Here is a 21603-nt window from a genome sequence, read left to right as displayed (position 1 = left end):
GAGACACAGTTATTTCCCAATTCTCTTTTGTGAGGAACTAATTCAAAAAACATATTTCCTAATGGAGACATTCTATGCAAACTGCTGTGCCCAGGGGTGATGCTGTCGACAGATGCCAAACTCTCTGAGCATTTATTTGGACTTGTTTTTGTTAACCCTCCAAAGTGGAGAGTGAAAGGACAGAAGACCAGGACCTGCTGTTTGCATCTTCCTAAACTGGCCCTGGCCACATGCGTCACTTGCACACTCCATTTGCCATGGGCCTTGAGGAGCCATCATGGAGGGGCGGCTCAGATCAGGACAAAGGGTGGGGGGTGCCCAAAGAGGTGGCAGCTGAAAACTCTTGAGAGGAATGAGGATGACGATGCTTTAATATAATTTATATACCACCCTATGCCTGCAGGCCTCAGGGCGGTTCATAGGATAAAATCAGCCTATAAAACCACAAAGGACAGTTAAAATAAAACAACAACCCAATAACACACACACACACACACAGCAAAAATAAAAAAAAAATCTGGATGCAGCGGATTGGGGCAAGTCACATCAGGACACTGAGAAACATCAGACGGAGAAGCTACAGGCGAGGAGTCCAGTCCCAGGAAGGGACCCAGTGAGTGGTCACTCTGCCAACCTACACCAATGGTCTCGACATCCAGTCCCCTTGCACCCAGCCCACTTTCAGCCCCTTCACTGCCTTTCATACAGCCGCAGCCTCTGCCTCCGTCAGCTTCTGCTGGCAAAGCCTCCAGCCACCCAGGAGCTTCCGTTGTCTGCTGGATCAGGCGAATGGCCCATCTGGTCCAGGATCTTGTTCTCACAGTGGCCAATGGGAAACCCACAAACCAGACCTGAGCACAAGAGCATGCTCCCCTCCTGCAGTTTCCAGCCACTGGCCTTCAGAGCCATTTACTGCATCTGACTGTGGACTTAATCATACGGGTAGACCAGGCCACTTGAATGGGACAATTCTAAGCCCATTTACCATGCCATGGTACCTGTGTCATGACTCTTGTGGTGATTCCTTGGCCTGGCTGGCCACAGAACCCTTTGCACTAGGGAGGAGAGGGCTCTCGAGGGCTCTGCCTGCCCCCGCAGGGGGAAGCACCAATGCTTCTGAATACCAGTTGCTGGAAACTGCAGGAGGGGAGGGGGCGCTTCTGCTTCAGTCCTGCTTGCTGGCTTCCCACAGGTTATCTGCTTGGACACTGAGAGAACAGGATGTTGGACTAGATGGGTCATGGACCTGATCCGGCATGGTTCTTGGTTCTTCTCATGTTCCCTCTTCGCTCTGCCTATGGTAGCAAATAACCGCATAAGCCAACCTTTCCGTCTTTCCCAGAAAAGCCCCGTTTGGCACACTTAAGCAACTTATGAATGCAAGCCTGTGATTAAAACAGGAAATAAATGGAGACCAAGAAGAAGGAATATTTGGATTCCATGCACATTCTGCCTCTGACCTAAAGGTTGCTGTAATAAAATGTCTGCCACTAGATATCAGGTGCTATTTAAAAACTAACAAATTGCCTGTCATTGTGATGGGAAATGTGGGCGGGTGGGGAGGGGGGGAGAAGTTATTGCATATTGTAAAGACTCCTTGGGGCGGAGAGCACAAGAAACCACCTCGTGCCGAGTGAGAACATCGGTCCATGGAGCTCAGTACTGTTTATGTTGAAGAGCAGCAGCTGTCCAGGGTCTCGGGCAGGATTCTCTCCCAGCCTGGGACCTTCTGCATGAAAAGCATAAAACCCCTCTTCTATCACAGAAGTCAAGGAGACAGACATGGGAGCTTCTGGGTGATCTCCTGTTAGGTACTGACCAGATGCAGACCTGCTGAGCTTCAACCGGGATGCTCCATCACATGCCAGTAAGCCTCGGCCTGGGTCCTTGATATGTCAACCATTGCACAGCCAGTCTATCTCTGTCCCCTCCAGCAGTACTTCCCTGCACTGCCCATATTCTCTTCCAAAGCACACACATTTATCAACAGCAGTTAGCCATGAAAGCACCAGCTTGGGTAATCCTTCTCCCATCCTAGGTCATCCCTGCTGCTTCCAAGCTATACTGCCTCATGTCAAATAGGGAGGTGGGGAACCAATGCCTAAGGTTTCCTTTTGCTTACCTACATACAAAATGCTCTCTTAGATGCTGCTCACCCTTCCCCCTCAGGCCACATGCCCACTGGAGTCCTCTTCACGTGCAAGTGAAAATCAAAGCAATCTTTAGGTATCAGAGGGTTGTCTTTAATGGAGTGTCTACACCCATGTAGACACATGTATGGAGAAGGACCATTTGGCTCAGGGACAGCATGCATGATTTGCCTGCAGAAGGTCCCAGATTCCATCCCTGGCTAGAAGAATCAGGTAGCTGGTGATGAGGAAAGAACCCTGAGATCCCCCTGGAGAGTCAGTGCCAGTCAGAGCAGACAGAGCTAGACAGACAAAAGGAAGTGGCCTGACTCCAAGTCAGGCTATGCTGTTACAATGAGATTTTCCCAAGAAAGAAAAAATCACCATTAATCACTTTCTGCACAATAGTCAAGGCAATGCACAATAAAAAGATCCAAGCTGAATTTGAGCTAAATTTATGCCTGCACCCAGATCCAAGCTACACTGATGTCTTCATCTAGGAAGGGCTCTTCCTTGGAAAAGCCAGGCAGGGGTTCAGATCCAGCACAACACACACTTCCCACAGGAATGCTTCTGGAGCTATTCCCATGAACAAGAGAGTCTAGAAGCAAGCCTGTCCCAAACATTTAATGCTAAGGTGGAAATTCCAAATGGCAAACATGACATCACCTGATGCTGAGATTTTGCCCCAAACTGAAAGCTGACTGTGGAATCCAAATTCAACCAGTAGACTTTATGCACTGGCTTGTCACTTTGAGATGAGAAACCAAGTTCATGACACAATTTCTCCTGCGGGATTCTCACACACCAAGTCCCAGCCTGAGGCAAACCACTGAAAATTGGCACACAGTAAACAAGGTGGCATCAGAATCCTTTGGCCGGACACAGATTTTCAGACAACCAAGTTCCTTGTGCTTGCCACTTCACTTCATAGTGAGTGAGGAAAGTAAAGCAAATCCTGCAGAATTAATTCAAGCACACATACCCTGATTCCACAAAGGCAGCTTTTGCCTCAGTAGGTTAATCTTAAGTGTCACTGAATGGAAGTCCAAGCTAAGGGGTTGTCCTTCACCAGCCTCCTGGTCAGGTAAGAGGAGGTTTTTGAGTGGGACCCAAGCTCTGCTCCCTTCTGTGGTGGCTGCCCATGAGGCTTTTAAAATGATAGGTTCGCAAATAAGAGTTCTGTTTTGTTTTTAAGAAGGAGATTAGCAAAATGTTCAAGCAAAAGGGGAAAGGGAAAAGATGCAGCTGTAGCAAAAATCCATCACAAACACATTTTAGGGTGAACCCTGTTTTGATAGAGAGGCCATTTCTTGGGGTTAAGATGGAGAGATGGGTTTTCTCACAACTCAGTAAAACTAGAATTGAGTTACTTAATAGTTTGAGGTATGAAACCAGGAGACCGGAGGCACAGAGAAGCACAAGGAGGAGGCAGTTGAGGAAGGGGCATCACGGCAAATCAGTGGTGTTGCTAAGGCTGAGCTTTGGGGCCCAGTCCCAAGTGTTCCCTGGTGGGCAATGCATTTGGGAGAAACTGATTTGGGCTGGAGATTTGGGTTCCTTTGTATGGTGCTAATTTGAGGGAATAAATTAGCAGAAGATGACTAAGGGGGTCAGGGAACAGGGAGAATTGATTTGATGTGGAGCAAGATCTGTTGGGAAATTAATTGGGGGTAAGATGCATTAAAGAGGAACTGATTTGGGGTGACCTGTGGTGGGGTGCAAATTAAATTTAAAAAATAATGGAGAGATTTGGGTGGGAAATTAGCTGGCTTGCCTTCTGTGACTTATAAATTCTAATTTTCATGCATGTGTGTGACAATGGGCTCATGCACCAAATCTTCTAAGTACCTAGCAATGTTCCTGTGTCAGACACACCACTTAATACACCCCTGCAAAGAGTTACTTCCACCAGCTGTCCTAATTGTTCCAGTGTCTTGCAGTCTTATCGTCAGAGATTTAAGAGTATGAAGGTCTTTAAAAGAAGGAGCTAAGAAAACAAGCGCAGTAATTAATCAATGGGTCAACTAAAGTGCCTTAATTGCATGAAGCATTTCAAGCGCACACGCATATATAAACTTCCCATTAGGAAACTGCACACCATAAAATGAATTGTACAGTGCCCTCCAGAAATACAAGTCAAATTAAGATATTGTCGCAGAAAACATTGGAAAGTGTAAAGGCTGCAGGGACAAATGCTACAGAAAATATTACTGTTGCAACATGTGGGTGCTATTGAAAAACTATGTTTACTTGTTTTCTCTAACAGCTCCCAATCAAAATGAGAAGATATGGAATTTAGGAAGCTGCCTTCTATCATTTCAGACTGTTTCTCCACCTAGCCCAGTATTGCCTTCTCTGACTGGCAGCAGCCCCCCAGGGTCTCTGGCAGAGAAGAATCTTCCCTATGGCCCCTTCTGTTGAATGTTCCAGGGGCTAAGGGGAGCCAGGAAGTTCCTATTCCGCGTCTTGCACAAGCAACACATTCACTAGGCGGTCTTAAGAGAAGGACATCTCCCTTTGCCCTCCACGCCAGGCCTGCAAAGAAGGGAGTGCTGACTTGGAGGGAGAGTTTGCCATTTTGGATGAAAAGAGGAACCTCCAATTTGTGCTAAAGACGAAGTAACTCAGTGAATCAGAGATCAAGAGGGAGGGAGAGAAAGGAAACAGGAAAGCACAAGTCTCAATCACACCTTGGGAAACCATGATTTGATATTATGCATGAGCCTGCAGCCTGCTCCTTCTCAGGAGGAAATCAGGGCCTATTGGCCTGGACCACTTCACCCATCATGTGGGGAATCAGCATTTCTTCATATAAATATGTATTTTAATGTGCCTTAACCAAATAAGCATTCCCTAAGGCATACACACATATTTTGATACCAAAATATTGAATTTTACATTAAAGTTAAAAGCACATATTACAAATATGATAAATGGAACTTCCCTGAAACCTTGCTGATGGCAAGCTCTGTTCCATCCTTTCTCCAGAAGCTATCATGCCAGCTCACTCTCAGACCAGCTGGCCTAGGCTGCTCCCTGCCCAGCATGTGCAGACAGGGACTCTTACTTGAAAGTAAGAAAGCGATCCTTATACAGGCAAGTTCTGTCACAGCCTGCCAACCCAAGCCTAATTGTGACAGCACTGCTGGGCTCATGGTATGGCCACCAGAACAGGTTTGTAGATAGCCACTTGCCTAGTTGTAAAAATTGCCTCCAAGGAGCAAGTCAGAAATTACATATACTGCAAAACAAGAATATCTGTAATAAAAATACATCAGCCTTCAAAAAAGAAAAGAAAAAGGAATTACATATACATATGTGTGTGCATCTGGTGTGCGGTTTTTTGTCCCTTTTCCTTTAAAGGTCCAAAATGACTAACAATGTGTGTGTGGGGGGGGAGATTGGCTAGGTAACATTTAGTCTGGGCTACTAGGTTTTATAGATTTATTTGCGAGGCTGGACGCGGGTGGCGCTGTGGGTTAAACCACAGAGCCTAGGGCTTGCCGATCAGAAGGTCAGCGGTTCGAATCCCGACGATGGGGTGAGCTCCCGTTGCTCGGTCCCTGCTCCTGCCAACCTAGCAGTTCGAAAGCATGTCAAAGTGCAAGTAGATAAATAGGTACCGCTCCGGCGGGAAGGTAAACGGCGTTTCCTGCGCTGCTCTGGTTCGCCAGAAGCGGCTTAGTCCTGCTGGCCACATGACCCAGAAGCTGTACGCCGGCTCCCTCGGCCAGTAAAGCGAGATGAGCGCCGCAACCCCAGAGTCAGCCACGACTGGACCTAATGGTCAGGGGTCCCTTTACCTTTACCTTTACTAGAGTTTAGTTTGTGAAACATCTCTGTGATGGCCTGGGATTCCAATTCTGAGAGTGAACCGGAGGAATCCCAGCCGGCACAGGAGTCCCCGCCTCCAGGGCCGGCTGAACTGGGGCAAGGCCTAGATGCTGAGGAGCCTGCACCTGTGCCAGATCCTCAGGAGCAGGCACCAGGTGAAACCATTCTGGCCCCAGAGGTGCTGGAGGACTCAGTGTCTACAGGTGAGCCTCCCCCGGGGCCCAGTAACCCTTCGGCCTCTCCTGAACTGCAGAGGCTTAGGGCAGAGAGGCGAAGGGAACTGGTTTCTCCCAGGAGGAGTGCTCGCCTTAAGGCCAGGAGAGGCGGGGCTCCTGGGGGCCGGGACCGCCCCCGGCCTTAGAAGAAGATAAAGGCCAGGCAGCCCGGTCCCAGGTTGCGGGAGCAACGTCGTCATTGAAGAGCTGTTTCGGCCAGCATCCAGTGCTGTTCCTCCAGTGTTCCTGTTCCCCGCCCAGCTTCCTGCTTCTGATCTTCGAGTGTTCCTGTCCCCGCCCGGCTCCCTGTTTCGGACCTCACCTCGCACTTTGTGGACTATCTCCAGGCTAGTGACCTCCCCCCCCCCCCCGGGACCAGCACAATCTCGTACAAAATTCTCCCAATATACCGGTACACATTTTCGTATGCAATTTTTGGTATGAAATGCTGCCTAACACTAATATGTATGTTACATATGCATTTTGAGGCACACTTTGCCTAACTCTATGCATTTTTGCACACATTACTTGGTGGAAGAACAGCACTGCAAAATTCGGAGAAGTGCAAATTTCAAACGATGGCTTTGTTTTGGTTCTTGTATCATTTTGCAAAGTATGAATCAAATAGTTCCACATTTAAATGTGAACTGAATCACATTTCTCCCACACCCGTAGCCTCAGTAGCATGAAAGAGTACAGTAACCAGTTTACACACCACACCTCTTCCCAGCCAGCCCAGCAGTCAAGTCTGCTGAGCTGCTGCTTTAATTGCTGGTGGCCCATTGCACGAGGCTAGCAGTAGCCAACTTGGCACACACACACCCCAGCAGCTGTGCAACCACAGCTCCTATCAGCCGCAGCCTACATGGTGAAAGACGATGGGCGCTTCAGTCCAGCAACACCCAGAGGTCCACATTGCCCACCCCCATGAGGCTAAGCTAAGACAGCCCCCCAGCCCCAAGCTTGCATCCCAGGCCTCAAGAGCAAATCCACAACATCCTCACAGCAGCATTATGAAAGGAGAAACCGAGCAAACCCTCCAATCGGAACTGCATGTAAAGCCCTTCACCAAACTGCAGCTAAGAATGGCATCCCAGGGGCAAACTATGTACCTCCCCCACAACACGGGGAAAACCTTAATCCATGTTACAATTTACTCCCATCTCATTTTTATTTATTTTTATGTAGTCAGATAAAAGTAAAATGCAACTAAACACAATAATAAATAATCAAATATTTCATGCATTTCACTGGGAAGACTTATCAAAACAGAGCATCAAGACTGAGAGCATTCAGTCACCTTCTGTTTTCCATCTTCACAAGGACACCAGAGAAAAAGGATCATAGGCCTTGCACTGAAGGAGAAGAGTATCGGCAATAAGCAAATTCCAAACTGGAAGAGTTAGAAATTCTGAAGTGTCACATAATGGGAAAGAGGGGGGGGGGTCTGTTAGTGTTCTTTTAATATATGTAACTAATAAAGTCAAAACCAATGTCCAGCAAATGTTCCTCTTTTTGCTGCATCCCGAACCCAAGTCTGCATCTCAGTGAACCCCCAAAACCAGACCATCTGGTAACAGAGCTTCAGCAAGGCTCCCTTCAGGGGCTTCCAATGCTTTTTACATTTCTAAATCCATCCTTCTTCCAAGAAGCTCAGGCTCAGAGAATGGGATTGCTTCAAGTTCTGAGCTTTGGGGCTGAGTGGGGATTTGAACCCAGGTCTCCCTAGTCCAGCAGAGGAAATAAAAGGCTGGGGGGGTGACAGAAAAATGCACATTATGTAGGCATCATGACACAGGATAAATCATCCTGTGTGTTAGAGGAAAGACTAAGAAGAACTCAATAGAGTGAGGCATATTGGTAACCAGAGTGATTTTCAGAGACCACCACCACAAGGCCTATGCATGCTTGCTCAGAGGTCCCACCATGTTCAATGGGGCCTATAATGTTTGTCATCACTGCTGCATTCTGGATTGAAAGCAGAGTCAGGCCCTGGACACCCTCCAAAGGCAGCCCCACTGACCCTCTGCAGTCCAACTCTGCAGGTCTTATAAACCCAGCCTTCCATCCGCACCATGCACAGCAAGTGCTGAGCCCACCCACACCCACATCAGGCAGGGGGCAACCTCAGGCTCTGCCACAGACGCCAACCGGCCTGTGGCAAGCTGGTCTCCCAAAGCCCACCTCCACAGGCAGGATTCAGCATTGCTACAATCTGCATAAGGGGGTGGTTTGGGGGCGGGGGGGGGGTTAGTGCACATTTTCTCACTGGGGGCACACAGAGCACATTGCCCAACCTCCCCTGACACAGTAACACCAGAGGACCCACCCCCGTGTTACAAATGCTGCCAGGAGGTGGGGAGCACCAAGCACAATAATTTCATTAATGCAGCAATTCAAATATTCTGGTCTGTGTCCCAATTTCGGTGTTTAAGGGCTAGATGAGGGAGGGGAACCCACTCTTCCCCCACCCCTCTTCCAGTGCTAACATCTGAGAGAATTACCCAAGCAGAATGAAGGTGGGGGGTGAATAGAGAGAAGAAAACCAGGTTATAATTTGTCACGCTGTTTACCCCAAGAAAGATGAAGCGGAGAATTTTTAATTGAGTAGCTTCTCCCTCCAGACCTCATTACGGAGGGGAGGAAAAAACTCGATCAAAAGCTTCAATTCAGTTGCTACACCGGAGGCATATATCCATATATATGGAAAACTCAGGGAAAGAGAGAAGGGGAGAGATATGCTGAATTTCCCTGGTTTTCCTTCTTCCATCTTTCCAACTTGACTAAAACAGATCTACTGCCAAGCCATCAGCATTGCGCACCTGGGAGCAATATACAAGGTCAGAACACACGTGTGATGTGAATGTGGTCGGAAGAGGATTTGGAGGACTGTCCCATGCAGGTGTCATTACTCAATTTTGGACTCTGGACCAAACAATCGTCCAGCCCCCTCCCGTACCCCACATACCCTTCGGGGGGGGGGGCTGGCCTTCTGCCCTGACATGCAGTTTCATTTTACACCTGCCAATCCTGCGTTTCAGGAAGACCATGCTGGAGACACAAATCCGGGGGGGGGGGGCAGATGTGTCAGTCCGGCTAAGCAAGAAATCATATGCATCTGAGCTCACCCTATGATCAATCTGCTAATCTTTCAGATGCCACGGGAATTCTGTCACAAGGATTAAATCACAGAACAGGGTTTTTAAAAAATAAATAAAATTCAGTGTTGAAAGATAGATGATGGAGGACACATCACAAGGAAGGGCAGCGAAGACGGGTTGACCCGGAACAAAGCAAAGAGACTTGGAGGGGGTCTTAAAGGAGGGTTCTGCTCTCCTTGCCTCTTTTCTGGATGGAGACTGTTCTCTCTCTCCTGTGCGCCCTGCATGAGGGAGATCAGCCAGCCATGGCTTGGCTAGCAAATCTCTCTCTCCCTCTCTCTCTGCAAGTCCCACAATAGCAGAGAAGAAAAAAGATGCCATGGTTGTGCCAGGAGGAGAAAATCTCCCTGCTTAGTCTCCATGTCTCCTTGCAAGCCAGACGTTCACAGCCCAAACCTCCCCTGCATACAGGCACAACTGCTCATTCCTCTGAGCCCCAAGCCATAGCAACAGATTGGCCAGCCTAGTGGGTGGGGGGGGGCACAGCCTTGCCCTCGTCACCCACATCTTGGCAGAAAATGCGTAATAAAACAAAAGCACACCAATGAAATACCCAAAGGCATTGGGACTGTGATACCTCTAAGTGCTCTGCTCCCCCCCCCCCATAAATGTGTGCTTTTCAGTGGAGGGGGGAAAGAAGAAAAGTGGATAACATCTCCCCCCCCTCCAAAGCCCCTGCAGTACACTTGCATGGTTTCTCATGCACTTTGCTCTGTCTGCCCCCAAATCACCTGCACTGCTTTAAAATAAATAATAATATCAACAATAAATACCTAGTGAGATAAGGCTATATGACTTTTGACACACAAGTCCACACTCTCCTTCCAGTAGGGAAGGGAACTGTGGGTGGAGGGTGGGTTTCTTTGGGGGGGGAGGGATGTGCAGAGATGGAAAGAGAGAGCAGGCAGGAAGGGTGGCAAATAGGAATGCAGCGCCCTAGCAAAAACAGCACCCTGCATTGCACTGCCAAAAGTTGAGCGGGGGAGGGGTATGAAAGGGGGGCGCAGGTGTGTCCTCTGAGGGCATTACCCCCCCCCAATGCAGAGAGGGGAGGAGGAGGCGCCCTACTCCTTGGACCTCATCATCCCACCCTGTGCAAAAAGAGTGTCTGCATCCCCCCTCCCTATCCAAGAAGCCTAGCCTGCAAGGCTCCGGGTTTCTGCGCCTCTAGCTAGGGCTCGATCGCCCCCTCCCCTGACTTTCGAGAATAAAGGAGCCCCCGGGAGCGGGTGGCATCCATGCAGAAAACACCCACCTCTGTTCAGGATGCACAGGAGAGATGGCAGCCTCAAAGCCCTTTGCGCCCATCCCCATCCTCTCGAGGGCTGGGGCTTTGTCTCGCCCGCCCGCCCGCCCGCCCGCCCTGGGGGGCACAGCCCGGCCTGGCGCGCGCCCCTGCCTTACCTGGCCAGCGCAGGGCGGGGAGGGTTTGTCCTCCCCCGAGGAAGGAACCGGACTCCTTGCAGGCGGCCTGAGGAGGAAGAAGAGCAGCAGCAGCAGGAGGAGGAGGAGGAGGAGGAAGGGGGGAGAGTCTGGAGGAGGAGGAGGAGGAGGAGAGCAGCCGCCGCCGCCGCCGCAGCTGCCCGGGCTCTTTTGTACGGCTCCTTCTCCTGCTTCCCAGCCACACACGGAGACTACTAATTAACCCGGGAAGCTGAGTGCGCCGAGCGCGCCCGGGAACCTGCATGGAGCTGGCGGGGAGCGGCCGCCCCGCGAGGCCGAGGCAGACTGCTCCTGCCCGGGGAGGCTTGGCTGGAGCAGGCAGGCCTGGCGGAGCTCCTGGACAGGGGCTGGGCGGGGAAGCTGGCCTTCGGGGTAGACTGCCCCTGCGTGGAAGGCTCTGCCAAAGGAGACCCTGCCGTGCTGCGGGAAGCTGGCTTGCTTGCAAGCCGGGGTTCAAAAGCAGACTGCCTTTGTGGAGGGAGGTTCCGCTGGAAAAGCCTTTGAGGGGCTTCTGCCTTCTGGCTAGTGCAGGCAGGGTTGGAGCCAGGATTCAAGGGGAGGCCGCCCCTGTACAGGGAGTTTTCACTTAAATAGTCATTGGGTTTCCTTGTGGTTATGTTGAGTTGTCGCTGGTGTTATTATTAGAAAAAGAGTGTCCCTGTTTTAGGTGGCCACATTCAGCAATGAGGGGGGCAAGGGCGGGATTCTCTGTGCCTCCAGACAAGAGCAACTGGGATCACCTCCTTGCTTGCATCCATGCAGGCATCTCCCTTGCAAGATCTGGCCGAATGTGACCTCCTCCCCTGACAGTGCAAGAATTCAATTTCATGACAATTCTGCATAATTTAAAACCAACATGAGGCTGTTGGGAAATCAGGACTGTAGCAGAGCACACCATGTATATATATAATGTTCTAATGCATCTGGGAAAGTCTATGCAAAATACTTTGCAATCCTGTGATATTACAATTTATATTTCCCCCTTTTTCAGATAGAAGAAACCTGAGGTGCGGAGACAGCAATACAGTGGTACCTTGGTTCTCAAACTTAATCCATTCCGGAAGTCCGTTCCAAAACCAAAGCATTCCAAAACCAAGGCACACTTTCCCATAGAAAGTAATGCAAGATGGATCAATCTGTTCCAGACTTTTAAAAACAGCCCCTAAAACAGCAATTTAACATGAATTTTACTATCTAGCAAGATTGTATCCATTGTATCCATTGCTTTCATTGATCCATAAAATGAAAGCAATAATCAAAGTGGTACCTCAGGTTATGTACTTAATTCGTTCCGGAGGTCTATTCTTAACCTGAAACTGTTCTTGACCTGAAGCACCACTTTAGCTAATGGGGCCTCCTGCTGTTGCTGCTGCCGCACCACTGGAGCCCAATTTCTGTTCTTATCCTGAAGCAAAGTTCTTAACCTGAAGCACTATTTCTGGGTTAGCGGAGTGTGTAACCTGAAGCGTATGTAACCCGAGGTACCACTGTACTATAAAATAAATACAACAGTATTGTAGATGATAAAAATTATCATCCACAAAGTCACAAAAACAAATTAACCAAAAAAGCCTCAAAAACAAAAACGCAAAATAAATAGCAAAAGCACCAAACTTAGCCTGTTCCGGAAGCCTGTTTGACTTCCGAAATGTTTGAAATCCAAGGTGCAGCTTCTGATTGGTGCAAGCACCCTGGAAACAATAGCCAACAGCCACATAGGATGTTTGGCTTCCGAAAAACATTAAAAAAGCAGAATACTTACTTCCGGGTTTTCGGTGTTTGGGAACCAATGCATTTGAGAATGCAAGGTACCACTGTAATATCTAGTAGAACTAGGTGATTTGAACCCAGGACTCCTGTGTTGTGTTCATAACATTGGGAACTGCCCTTTGCTGGGTCTTTCTGGTCTAGCATTGTCTCCTCTGACAAGCACATGTCCCCCCTCAAATAATTCTGGGTGCTGTAGTTTACCCATTATAGAGTCAGAATTCTCAGCAGTGCCCAGAATTCTGTTAGGGGGAAATGTGCTTCCAATGCACATTAATGGTGTAGTGTGTACACAGCCTAAGATCAGCCCTGGGGCCCTCTGTACAAAAACCAGGTGCTTGGCTGCTGAGCTACAGCCCTTCCCTCAGATGATGATCTACTACGAGCTTGTATTAATCCTGCTTCTTGCAAAAGTGTTTTGTTTTTGTGACCCTCATTTGTCTCATGCTATGGGAATGGTTTTGCATAGGGTTAAGCAAAGAGCTGCAACTGACTCTCTAGTTCCTTAATTAGTGTAGATGACGGATGATGAAACAAAGGACCAACTTTTCAGCACACTTTGGTGAGGAATATAGATGGGACAACAGAAGATGGTTTGAATAAAGAGTTAAAAGAGTTTGTTAATTGCTATGACGGTTATTGGAAGAAAATGGAAATATTTAGGAGGATTAAATAAGGATTTATTATTTTATAGTCAAAACTGGTCTATAGCCACTGTTGAAAAATTAACTCAAAAATGAAAGTATGCTAGAGGGCAAATGTAAAAAAGATTCTTTTTCATCTACTTGGCAAATTATTTCATATATTATTGATGATAACAATGTTCAAAGGACTCCTGTGAAATATGAATTAGATCCATCCTCTAATTCCTGGATCCAGTGCGGATTTAATTCCTGGAATAGCCAGGCTAGTTTCCTGTTGAGGTAGTGGCCAGCATGGGCCATTAAGGTAACAAAGGAAGTGGCTCTGTAAATGAATGAATGAATGGATGTGTAAATAAACCATATGTCATAAAAACAGCACAGTCTGCTGTACCTTATTCCAAAGGAAACCGAACCCTGGGGAAGCTCCTGGAACCCCTGGAATCTTACACTACTTGGAGATTGGGATGGCAGGCAAAAATATTGGAAACGTTTCAGAAAAGGGCAACCAAAGTTTTCAAGGGGACAGAGTGACTTCCCTATGAAGAAAGGTTGCAGCATTTGGGACTTCCTAGTTTAGAGAAAAGGTGTGTAAGAGACGGCATGGTGGGAGTTTATAAAATCATTCATGGCATGGAGAAGGTGGATAGAGAAGTTCTTTTCTCCCTCTCTCACAACACTAGAACTTGTGGAGATCAGATGGAGCTGAATGATGAACGGTTCAGCACAGATCAAAGGAAGTCCTTCAAGCAGCACAGAGCCGACCTCTGGAACTTGCTCCCCAGGACCTGGGTGGCTTCTAGAGAGGTTTAGCCAGTGGTGGAGGAGAGGGCGACTGACAGCTGCCAGCTCCATGGTGGGAGGCGGGAATGCTTCTGAATCCCAGTTGCTGGAAGCCCCAGGTGGGGAGGGGACTCCTGGGCTCAGGGCCTGCTTTCAGGTTCCCCACAGACATTTGGCTGGCCTCTGTGAGAACAGGGTGTTGGACTAGATGCCTCCCCCTTTGGCCTGATCCAGCAGCCTCTTCTGATGCTCTTAAATAAATAAATGTGCACAAGCACCACAGCAGTGCACACCCTGCCATTTCAAGCCCACTGGAGCGTGGCCTAAGGTAGGTTCTGAACCACTGTTCAGAACATATTAAAATGTTTTTAAAGCAAAAGGACAACCCACAGCTTGATTCTTAAAAAGCAGTGGCTGGAAGCTGTTTTAGGGTATGCTGAATACAGCCTTCATATGCCAGGCAGGATAGGGCCTTCAGTGGTGGAGACTCTGATGAGAAGGGTAGGAGCACATTGAACAGGTCTCCTCTTCACCTGCAAAACATTGGACAGCATAGCATTGAGATTCTTTCAATATTCTTGTTCATAGGCTTTTTCGCTGGATTCTCTCACCCTGCCTTTTAGGGGTTTATCCTCTTTAGAAGGCCATCAGTTTCCTTTTGATATACGTAAAATGACGTTACAGATGGAAAAGCCGATAGACCAGCACTCCAGTTAAAGTAGAGCAGTTACAGTACTTGCGTCCGTTTCTGAAATCAGGCCTTAATGAAGTCTCTTACAACTTGGGGGTATTACACATTCATCTATACACTAGACATTGCCGGGTGATGAATTATTCAGTTTTGACTGAAGGTAAAATTATAGCAGAAATCAAAGTTTGCTTTCTCTCTGTGTCTGCTCCAGAAAGTGCTATATAAAATGTGTGAGTTTAATGTGCTCTTAATTAGGGGTGCTATTAAGAAGGTGTTTTATGCTCCCCTTAAGGAAAAGTATAAAAACATAAAAACAGTGGAAGAATTTGAATATTTTACCATAACCCTGATACTGTAGTTCATTAAAAGCCAGATGACAGGGGAAGAACATACTGAAGCAGGAAATGCCATGCTCAGCCACTAGGGGCCATTTTGGGGGAATGGGGATTTTGTGGGGCAATTTTTAATTTCTCTGTGATTGGGCAATCTATTTATTTTTAAATCATTTATTGAAACAAACAAAAATGTGGTGTAAACCCCCCTTTAAATCCATATTAACGAAAAGAAAAGAACTCACTCTGAAACTCACCTACAGGTGGTACCTAACACCAAGAACACTAGTGCTAATACGCCCAGGAACCTCACCAAAATACTGGAGAGGGGGGGCTCGGCCCCCTCAAATATTTTATTGGGAGGGGGGTGAAGGGACCTTGGCCCCTAGGAGTTGGCTCCTCTGGTGCTGAGGGTGGGCAGCCACAGTGAGGTGTTGGAGAATGGAGTTCCCAGCTGCCCTCAGACCAGTAAGCAATGCTGACATCAGACTAGGATGGAGGAGAAGTTTGGCTCACTTTGCATTTTCAGGGTGAACTTCTCTAATTCACATTTCCTGAAACAATACATGAACCAGACACCAGGCACTCTTTGAAATTCTCGTGTTTCTGAATTACCTCTTATCTGAGTAATGTGTACAAAAGCACATATGCTGGGTTAAAGCATCCATACAAATGCATATATTAGTGAAAATAATGTACCAAAAAGCATCATATTGCCAAGAAATTGCTTTGCAAAATGTGTATACCGTGGTACCTCGGGTTATAGATGCTTCAGGTTACAGACGCTTCAGGTTACAGACTCCGCTAACCCAGAAATATTACCTCGGGTTAAGAACGTTGCTTCAGGATGAGAACAGAAATTATGCGGCGGCGGCACAGTAGCAGCAGGAGGCCCCATTAGCTAAATTGGTACCTCGGGTTAAGAACAGTTTCAGGTTAAGAACGGACCTCCAGAACGAATTAACTTCTTAACCCAAGGTACCACTATACTAGACAAAATTGCATTAAAAAATCCATTTGTTAGGGGAAATTTGCTCTATAATGCTGACTAATATCCATTTAGGTTTTTATTTATTTATTGGAAACTGGTGCAGAGCATTGAGCTTCAGACTGGTAAAACGAGAAATAGGGAGTAACTGAAATTGATGTATTTACCCCTAAATAAAAGATAAGAAGTGTCATTGGCTTCAGTGCAGAAAATGGGATGTGGGAGACACCATATTGGCTTTATCTCAGGCAGCAAGGTTTCTTAGGAACCAGCTGATGACATGGCTCCCCAAATCAACACAGACTGTGGAAACTTCACACTGGACTTCAAGCATCTGGCATTGTGTGCCTCTCCATTCTTCCTCCAGACTCTGGGTCTTTGGTTACCAAATGAGATGCAAAAGTTGCTCTCATCAGAAAAGAGAATTGGGGAGCCATGTCATCAGCTGGTGTTGGTCCACTGTGCTTCATTAAGTCCAGGGTCAATGCAGCCGTCTACCAGGAGAATTTGGAGCACTTCATGCTTCCTTCTGCAGACGAGCTTTATGGGGATGCTGACTTCATTTTCCAGAAGGACTTTGGCACCTGCCCACACTGCCAAAAGTACCAAAACCTGGTTCAATGCCCATGGGATTACTGTGCTTGATTGGCCAGCAAACTCACCTGACCTGAACCCCATAGAGAATCTATGGGGCATTGCCAAGAGAAAGATGAGAGACATGAGGCCGAGCAATGCAGAAGAGCTGAAGGCTGCTATTGAAGCATCCTGGTCTTCCATAACACCTCAGCAGTGCCACAGGCTGATAACATCCATGCCACGCTGCATTGAGGCAGTAATGGATGCTGGTTTCATTTAATATTCTAATTTTCTGAGATTGTTAATTTGGGGTTTTCATCAGCCATGATTATCACAATTATAACAAATAAAGGCTTTGACATATCTCGCTTTGCATGTCATGAGTCTATCTCTTATATTAGTTTCACCTTTTAAATTGAATTACTGAAATAAATGAACTTTTCCAACATATTCTAATTTTCCGAGTTTCACCTGTGAGCTGATGTCAGTTTTGGTCCCAAGGCACACAAGAAATCCCCCCCCCGCCCCGTTGATGGTGCTAAGCATGTCTGGGTCTTATCTGTGTCTGGGTGGGTGACCATCTGGGAACCACATATATGTAGTCTTAAGACCCATGACGGGAGGTGGGATATAAATGCAAGAACCAAGATTCTACTGCCAATCTTCTAAAGTTCTGTAGGTGGAAGGGAATGTGGTGCCATCTTGTCCTTGGCCTCAGACAGCAAGATGTCTTAGGCTGGCTCTGAGCAAATTTCAAAGTTATTGAGCAACAAAATCTATTCTGCAAGTCTAACATCTCCCTGTGCACAGTAAAGGTACAGTGCAACTACAGAGATCGTTCAGTTTGTAACTTGAGAGTTAATTTGGCTACCAGTAAGTCATCTAATCAAGAGGCATTGTGGTGGTGGATCTGTTAGCATGTGCTGCAATTGGCTGTGTAGGTCTTTGCAAGTTTTATCTCAGTATGGTTTAGTTGAGTGTCTCTCTGCTATGTACAAGGCCTGCAGTAAGAAAGACAAAACTTCTCTATGATTCTATTCTCCATTTGTTTTCCCTCAAATTATACACTGTTCTTCAGTTTTCTCTAGTAAAGTGTTATCAGGATTTCTTTTCTCTCTCTAGACCCCATTTGCATTATTTAAATTGCTCCCTCTTCAAAACCAACTTCTCCTGTCCCGGGTATTGCTGTAACTGTTCTTCAGCTTGTATAGGGCAGTCACCTACCACACCTATCCTGCCAGTGTGACAGTTTTTGTGCTCCTTCTTGTCAGTGGCAAACCAAATGTTCAGCAATATTGTGTGGTATAGTCCTTCTCAGATTGTACCCAGTGTTTCAGTAAACTAAGATTGCAATCTTATTCCCAGCCACCTGGAGATAAGCCTCATTGAAAGCAACAAACATGCATAAGGTTCATAGAATTGTAGAGTTGGAAGGGACCCCGAGGGTCATCTAGTCCAACCCTCTACAATGAAGGAATCTCAGCTAAAGAATCTCTGACAGATGGCCATCCAACCTCTGCTCAAAAACTTCCAAGGAAGTAGAGTCCACCAACTCCCACAGGAGAGTCCACCAACTCCCATAGTAAGAGCCAAACAGCTCTTACTGTCAGAAAGTTCTTCCTGGTGTTTAGTCAGAATCTCCTTTCTTATAACTTGAAGCCATTGGTTCGAATCCTACCCTCCAGAGCAGAAGAAAAGAAGCTTGCTCTATCTTCCATGTGACAGCCCTTGAGATACGTGAAAATGCTATCATATCTCCTCTCAGTCTCCTTTTTTCCAGGCTAAAACATACCCAGTTCCTTCAAGCGCTCCTCCTAAGGCTTGGTTTCCAGACCCTTGATCATCTTGGTCTCCCTCCTCTGCACAAGTTTCAGCTTGTCAACATCCTTCTCAAATTGTGGAGCCCAGAACTGAACACAGTATTCCAGGTGTGCTCTGACCAAGGCAGAAGAGAGTGGGACTGTGACTTCCCTTGATCTGGACAGTAGACTTCTCTTGATGCAGCCTTGGATAGCGTTAGATTTCCCTCCCTGCTGCATCACACTGTGGACTCATGTCTAGCTTCTGGTGGTCTACTAAAACCCCTAGACCCTTTTTGCATGTACTGCTAGTAAGCCAGGTGTCTCCCATCCTATATTTGTGTATCTGGTTCTTCCTGCCTAAGTGCAGAATATGACATTTGTCCCTATTGAAACTCATTTTGTTAGTTTGGGCTGCCAATTAAAGCTCATTTAGTTTTAGAAAGAACTAGGTAGAGAAACAAAAATCATGTTTTATTATGCACCATCAGTAATAATTCAAAATAATAAATGCAGACAAACTACTATAAATTATGCAGGTGACACTGGTGATCAAATGACAGCAAATATTGGTAGTTAAAAGGTAATCAAAAGGCCCAAATTCTCATGCGGATGGGGGGCGGAGTGAAGAGTTGCTTAGCAATCATGGGGACCCAGACAAGACCATAAGCATCTCATGATTGAGTGAACCAATCAATGGAGTAGTCAATGAGTCTTTAGACAGGTGAACACAGAGAATATGATGATCCCTTGCTGGCTGTTTTCTTAAGGGAATACTGAAGGAATTACTGAAAAAACAAAACAAAAAAAACCCCAGACACCTCGCCCTTGCCTCACTTGTCACTTACAAATGTAGAGCAGGGTGATGGCAGATGACCTAGAAATCTACCAAATGGATGCAAAATTATGCCCAGAGGGAGAGTGTGCGTAAAATGCACCCAGCTTACTGTTGGAAGATACAGTTCAAAGGAATCCTAAGCCAGTCCAAATAAAATTTATTTTGGTGATGTTCAAGTGACTAAAAGGTGTCTTCCCAAATTAAGACTGGTGTTTCAAGATTTAAATTTTCCTTCTTAAGGCAAATCACATTATTATTAATGATTTTCAGTCAGGGGAAAAACCCTCAATAACAAGTAAATCAGTAGTAATTTTAAAACACAGAAAATATGCCTCTTCTCCTCTCTTAGTATAGGAATTAATTTCTTCTTATCACAGTTAGGCTCACAACTCAGGCTTGCTCAAGTTCCACTAGGACTCCGTTGCAGTCCTTAGGATGGAGGAAAACCACCAGTTTCCCATGGGCCCCAATTCTGGGCTCTTCACTCAAAACACGGATCTTCTTCTCCTTCAGTTCAGCTATGGCATCTGTTATACTGTTCACCTTTAAAAGAAAAGAAAATTTTTGTCTATGAAGGATATGGTGGAAACAATACTGAATCTCAACATTAAAAAAAGAAAATTGGATGAAGATCACAAGAGATGCGAAGGCTGGAAAACAGGTTTGTGCTTTAAAAACTAACAAGCCAAGGGCAGCCTGGCTGCTGCTGTAGCAAACCAAAGGCTGTGTAGGCTGGGCTTTCCCCACAGGGAGTGGCAAACCAGATGCAGGACATGAGGGCAATAGCCCCTCCTGCCTGTGACCTCCAGCAACTGCGATTCAGAGAAGCCTGATCAGGGTCTATATAGCCACTGGCAGCCTTATCCTCCTCCCAGAATTCATCTAATCCCCTTTTAAAGCCTTCCAAGCTGGTGGCCATCTCTACATCCTGCGATAGAAAAATCCATAGTTTAACCATGTGCTTTTTAAGAAGTGCTTCCTTTCGTCTGTCCTAAATCTTAGTTCAGATTTGTTGGATGATCTCAGTGGGTTCTACTCCTACAAGAAAGGGGACAGAGAGGCGCTCTGTCTCCACACCACACTAGGTTTTATATAACTCTTTCATATTGGTCCCTTGCTCATGTTTTTTTCTAAATTAGATCACCCCAATTCACAAACAAGCTTCTCAAAACTTACCTTAATGAGGGCTAGAAATTTGACCCCTTAAAAGGAAGTAAAGAAATCAGGTAGTAAAGAACCTCAGGAGTCTCAGAATTTCGAATACACTGCCTTACTATGAAGTAAAGCATCCAGGTTTTTCAATGTGATTTTAAAATAAAATTTCAAAAAAAAAAAAGAAAGCGGAGTGGAAATACCTCAATGCAGATATGGTGCATTCCTCCCTCCTTGTTTTTCTTCAGGAAACCAGCGATTGGGCTGTTCTCCCCTAGTGGGTGCAGAAGTTCCAACTTTGTGTTGCCCAGGTCCACAAAGACTGTGTAGACGCCGTGTTCAGGAAGGGGTACCATTTTGCTCACCTGAGCACCCAACACATCCCTGTACAAAGAGGTGGCTTTTTCTAAATTGGGCACTGCGATAGCCACATGGTTCAGTCGACCCAGTTTCCACAGAGACTTCTGAGCCAAGGAAGCAGCATCTGCCAACGTCCGCACTGTTGGAGCAGCTCTTTTTTGCAACCAGTTGAGAAGCCCTGAAAAGAAGAGCGAGAGAGAAAGACTGAGAAAATAACCGCTTCTAAGCAATAAAACCAATGCATACCTTTCTCTCTTCTCCAGGGCACCTCCCCCATGTCATCACATTAAGAGATTTGCAATCAGGTACCACACAACACAAAATGGAAATAAGAAATCAGCAGAGGCTGAAGGGTCTCCCTGACATTAGTCCAGTGGACTTTCAGCCTTAATTCCCCTCAGCCAAAGAAAGCTGGCGTGGTGGGGTGGACAGAGTACAGCAGGGCTGGGGAACCCAGAGGTCTTTGGGCTCCAACTCCCATCAGCCCCAGCCAGGAAGGATGGGAGTTGGAGTCCAGCAATATCTTTCTTGTAAGGATTATAGCCAGTTAATGCATCTGAAGTGCTTTGAATGTTCAAAGTATTTGATGTTAGGAAGTCTTATTATTATTCAATACGGGAAAGGTATTTACCTTTAGTATTAATAGACATTGGAAATACATTTACCAACATTTTCAGGGTTTGTTATGCTGAAGGAACTGCTTGCACAACTGTGACGTCAAGTAGGCTTGAAGCAGTTTCCTCCAAATATTCAGCAACTCCTTGCACCCAAGTTTGAGATTCCCAGGTGCCATACATGCTTTATGGGAGCTTTATGGGAGAAAACCTTTGGCATTTATCCTCCCAGCTGTTAAGCACACTGCAAAATGTCTTACTTTGTCACTTTCGCTAA

At 46.6% G+C, this 21603-nt stretch overlaps 2 protein-coding genes across 7 annotated transcripts in view; both read right to left on the bottom strand.

The window, feature by feature from the left end:
* The window catches only part of APBA2 (amyloid beta precursor protein binding family A member 2), a 103783-nt gene extending 92753 nt beyond the window's left edge, over positions 1-11030 (bottom strand). For 2 of the 5 annotated variants that reach the window (XM_083475705.1, XM_083475709.1), the window contains exon 1: positions 10747-11029. The gene's annotated coding sequence lies outside the window, so the exon portion shown is untranslated. Of the gene's footprint in view, positions 1-10115; positions 10135-10597; positions 10619-10746 lie in introns of those variants that run through there. The other 3 variants (XM_083475706.1, XM_083475707.1, XM_083475708.1) reach the window with 3 other exon arrangements.
* Positions 11031-18815: 7785 nt separating this feature from the next.
* MCEE (methylmalonyl-CoA epimerase) overlaps positions 18816-21603 on the bottom strand; it is a 7318-nt gene continuing 4530 nt past the window's right edge. For both annotated transcript variants that reach the window (XM_083476049.1, XM_083476050.1), the window contains exons 2-3: positions 20556-20890; positions 18816-19743 (exon numbers count right to left, since the gene is read on the bottom strand). In XM_083476049.1, the coding sequence (XP_083332175.1) occupies positions 19591-19743; positions 20556-20890 (488 nt within the window). In that variant the 3' untranslated portion in view covers positions 18816-19590. The remainder of the gene's footprint in view (positions 19744-20555; positions 20891-21603) is intronic.

Source organism: Podarcis liolepis (assembly GCF_965112155.1).
Source record: "Podarcis liolepis genome assembly, chromosome: 14".
In the NCBI taxonomy this organism is placed as follows: domain Eukaryota; kingdom Metazoa; phylum Chordata; class Lepidosauria; order Squamata; family Lacertidae; genus Podarcis; species Podarcis liolepis.
The sequence above is the reverse complement of the archived record's forward strand: the minus strand, read 5'-3'. Positions and strand labels throughout refer to the sequence as shown.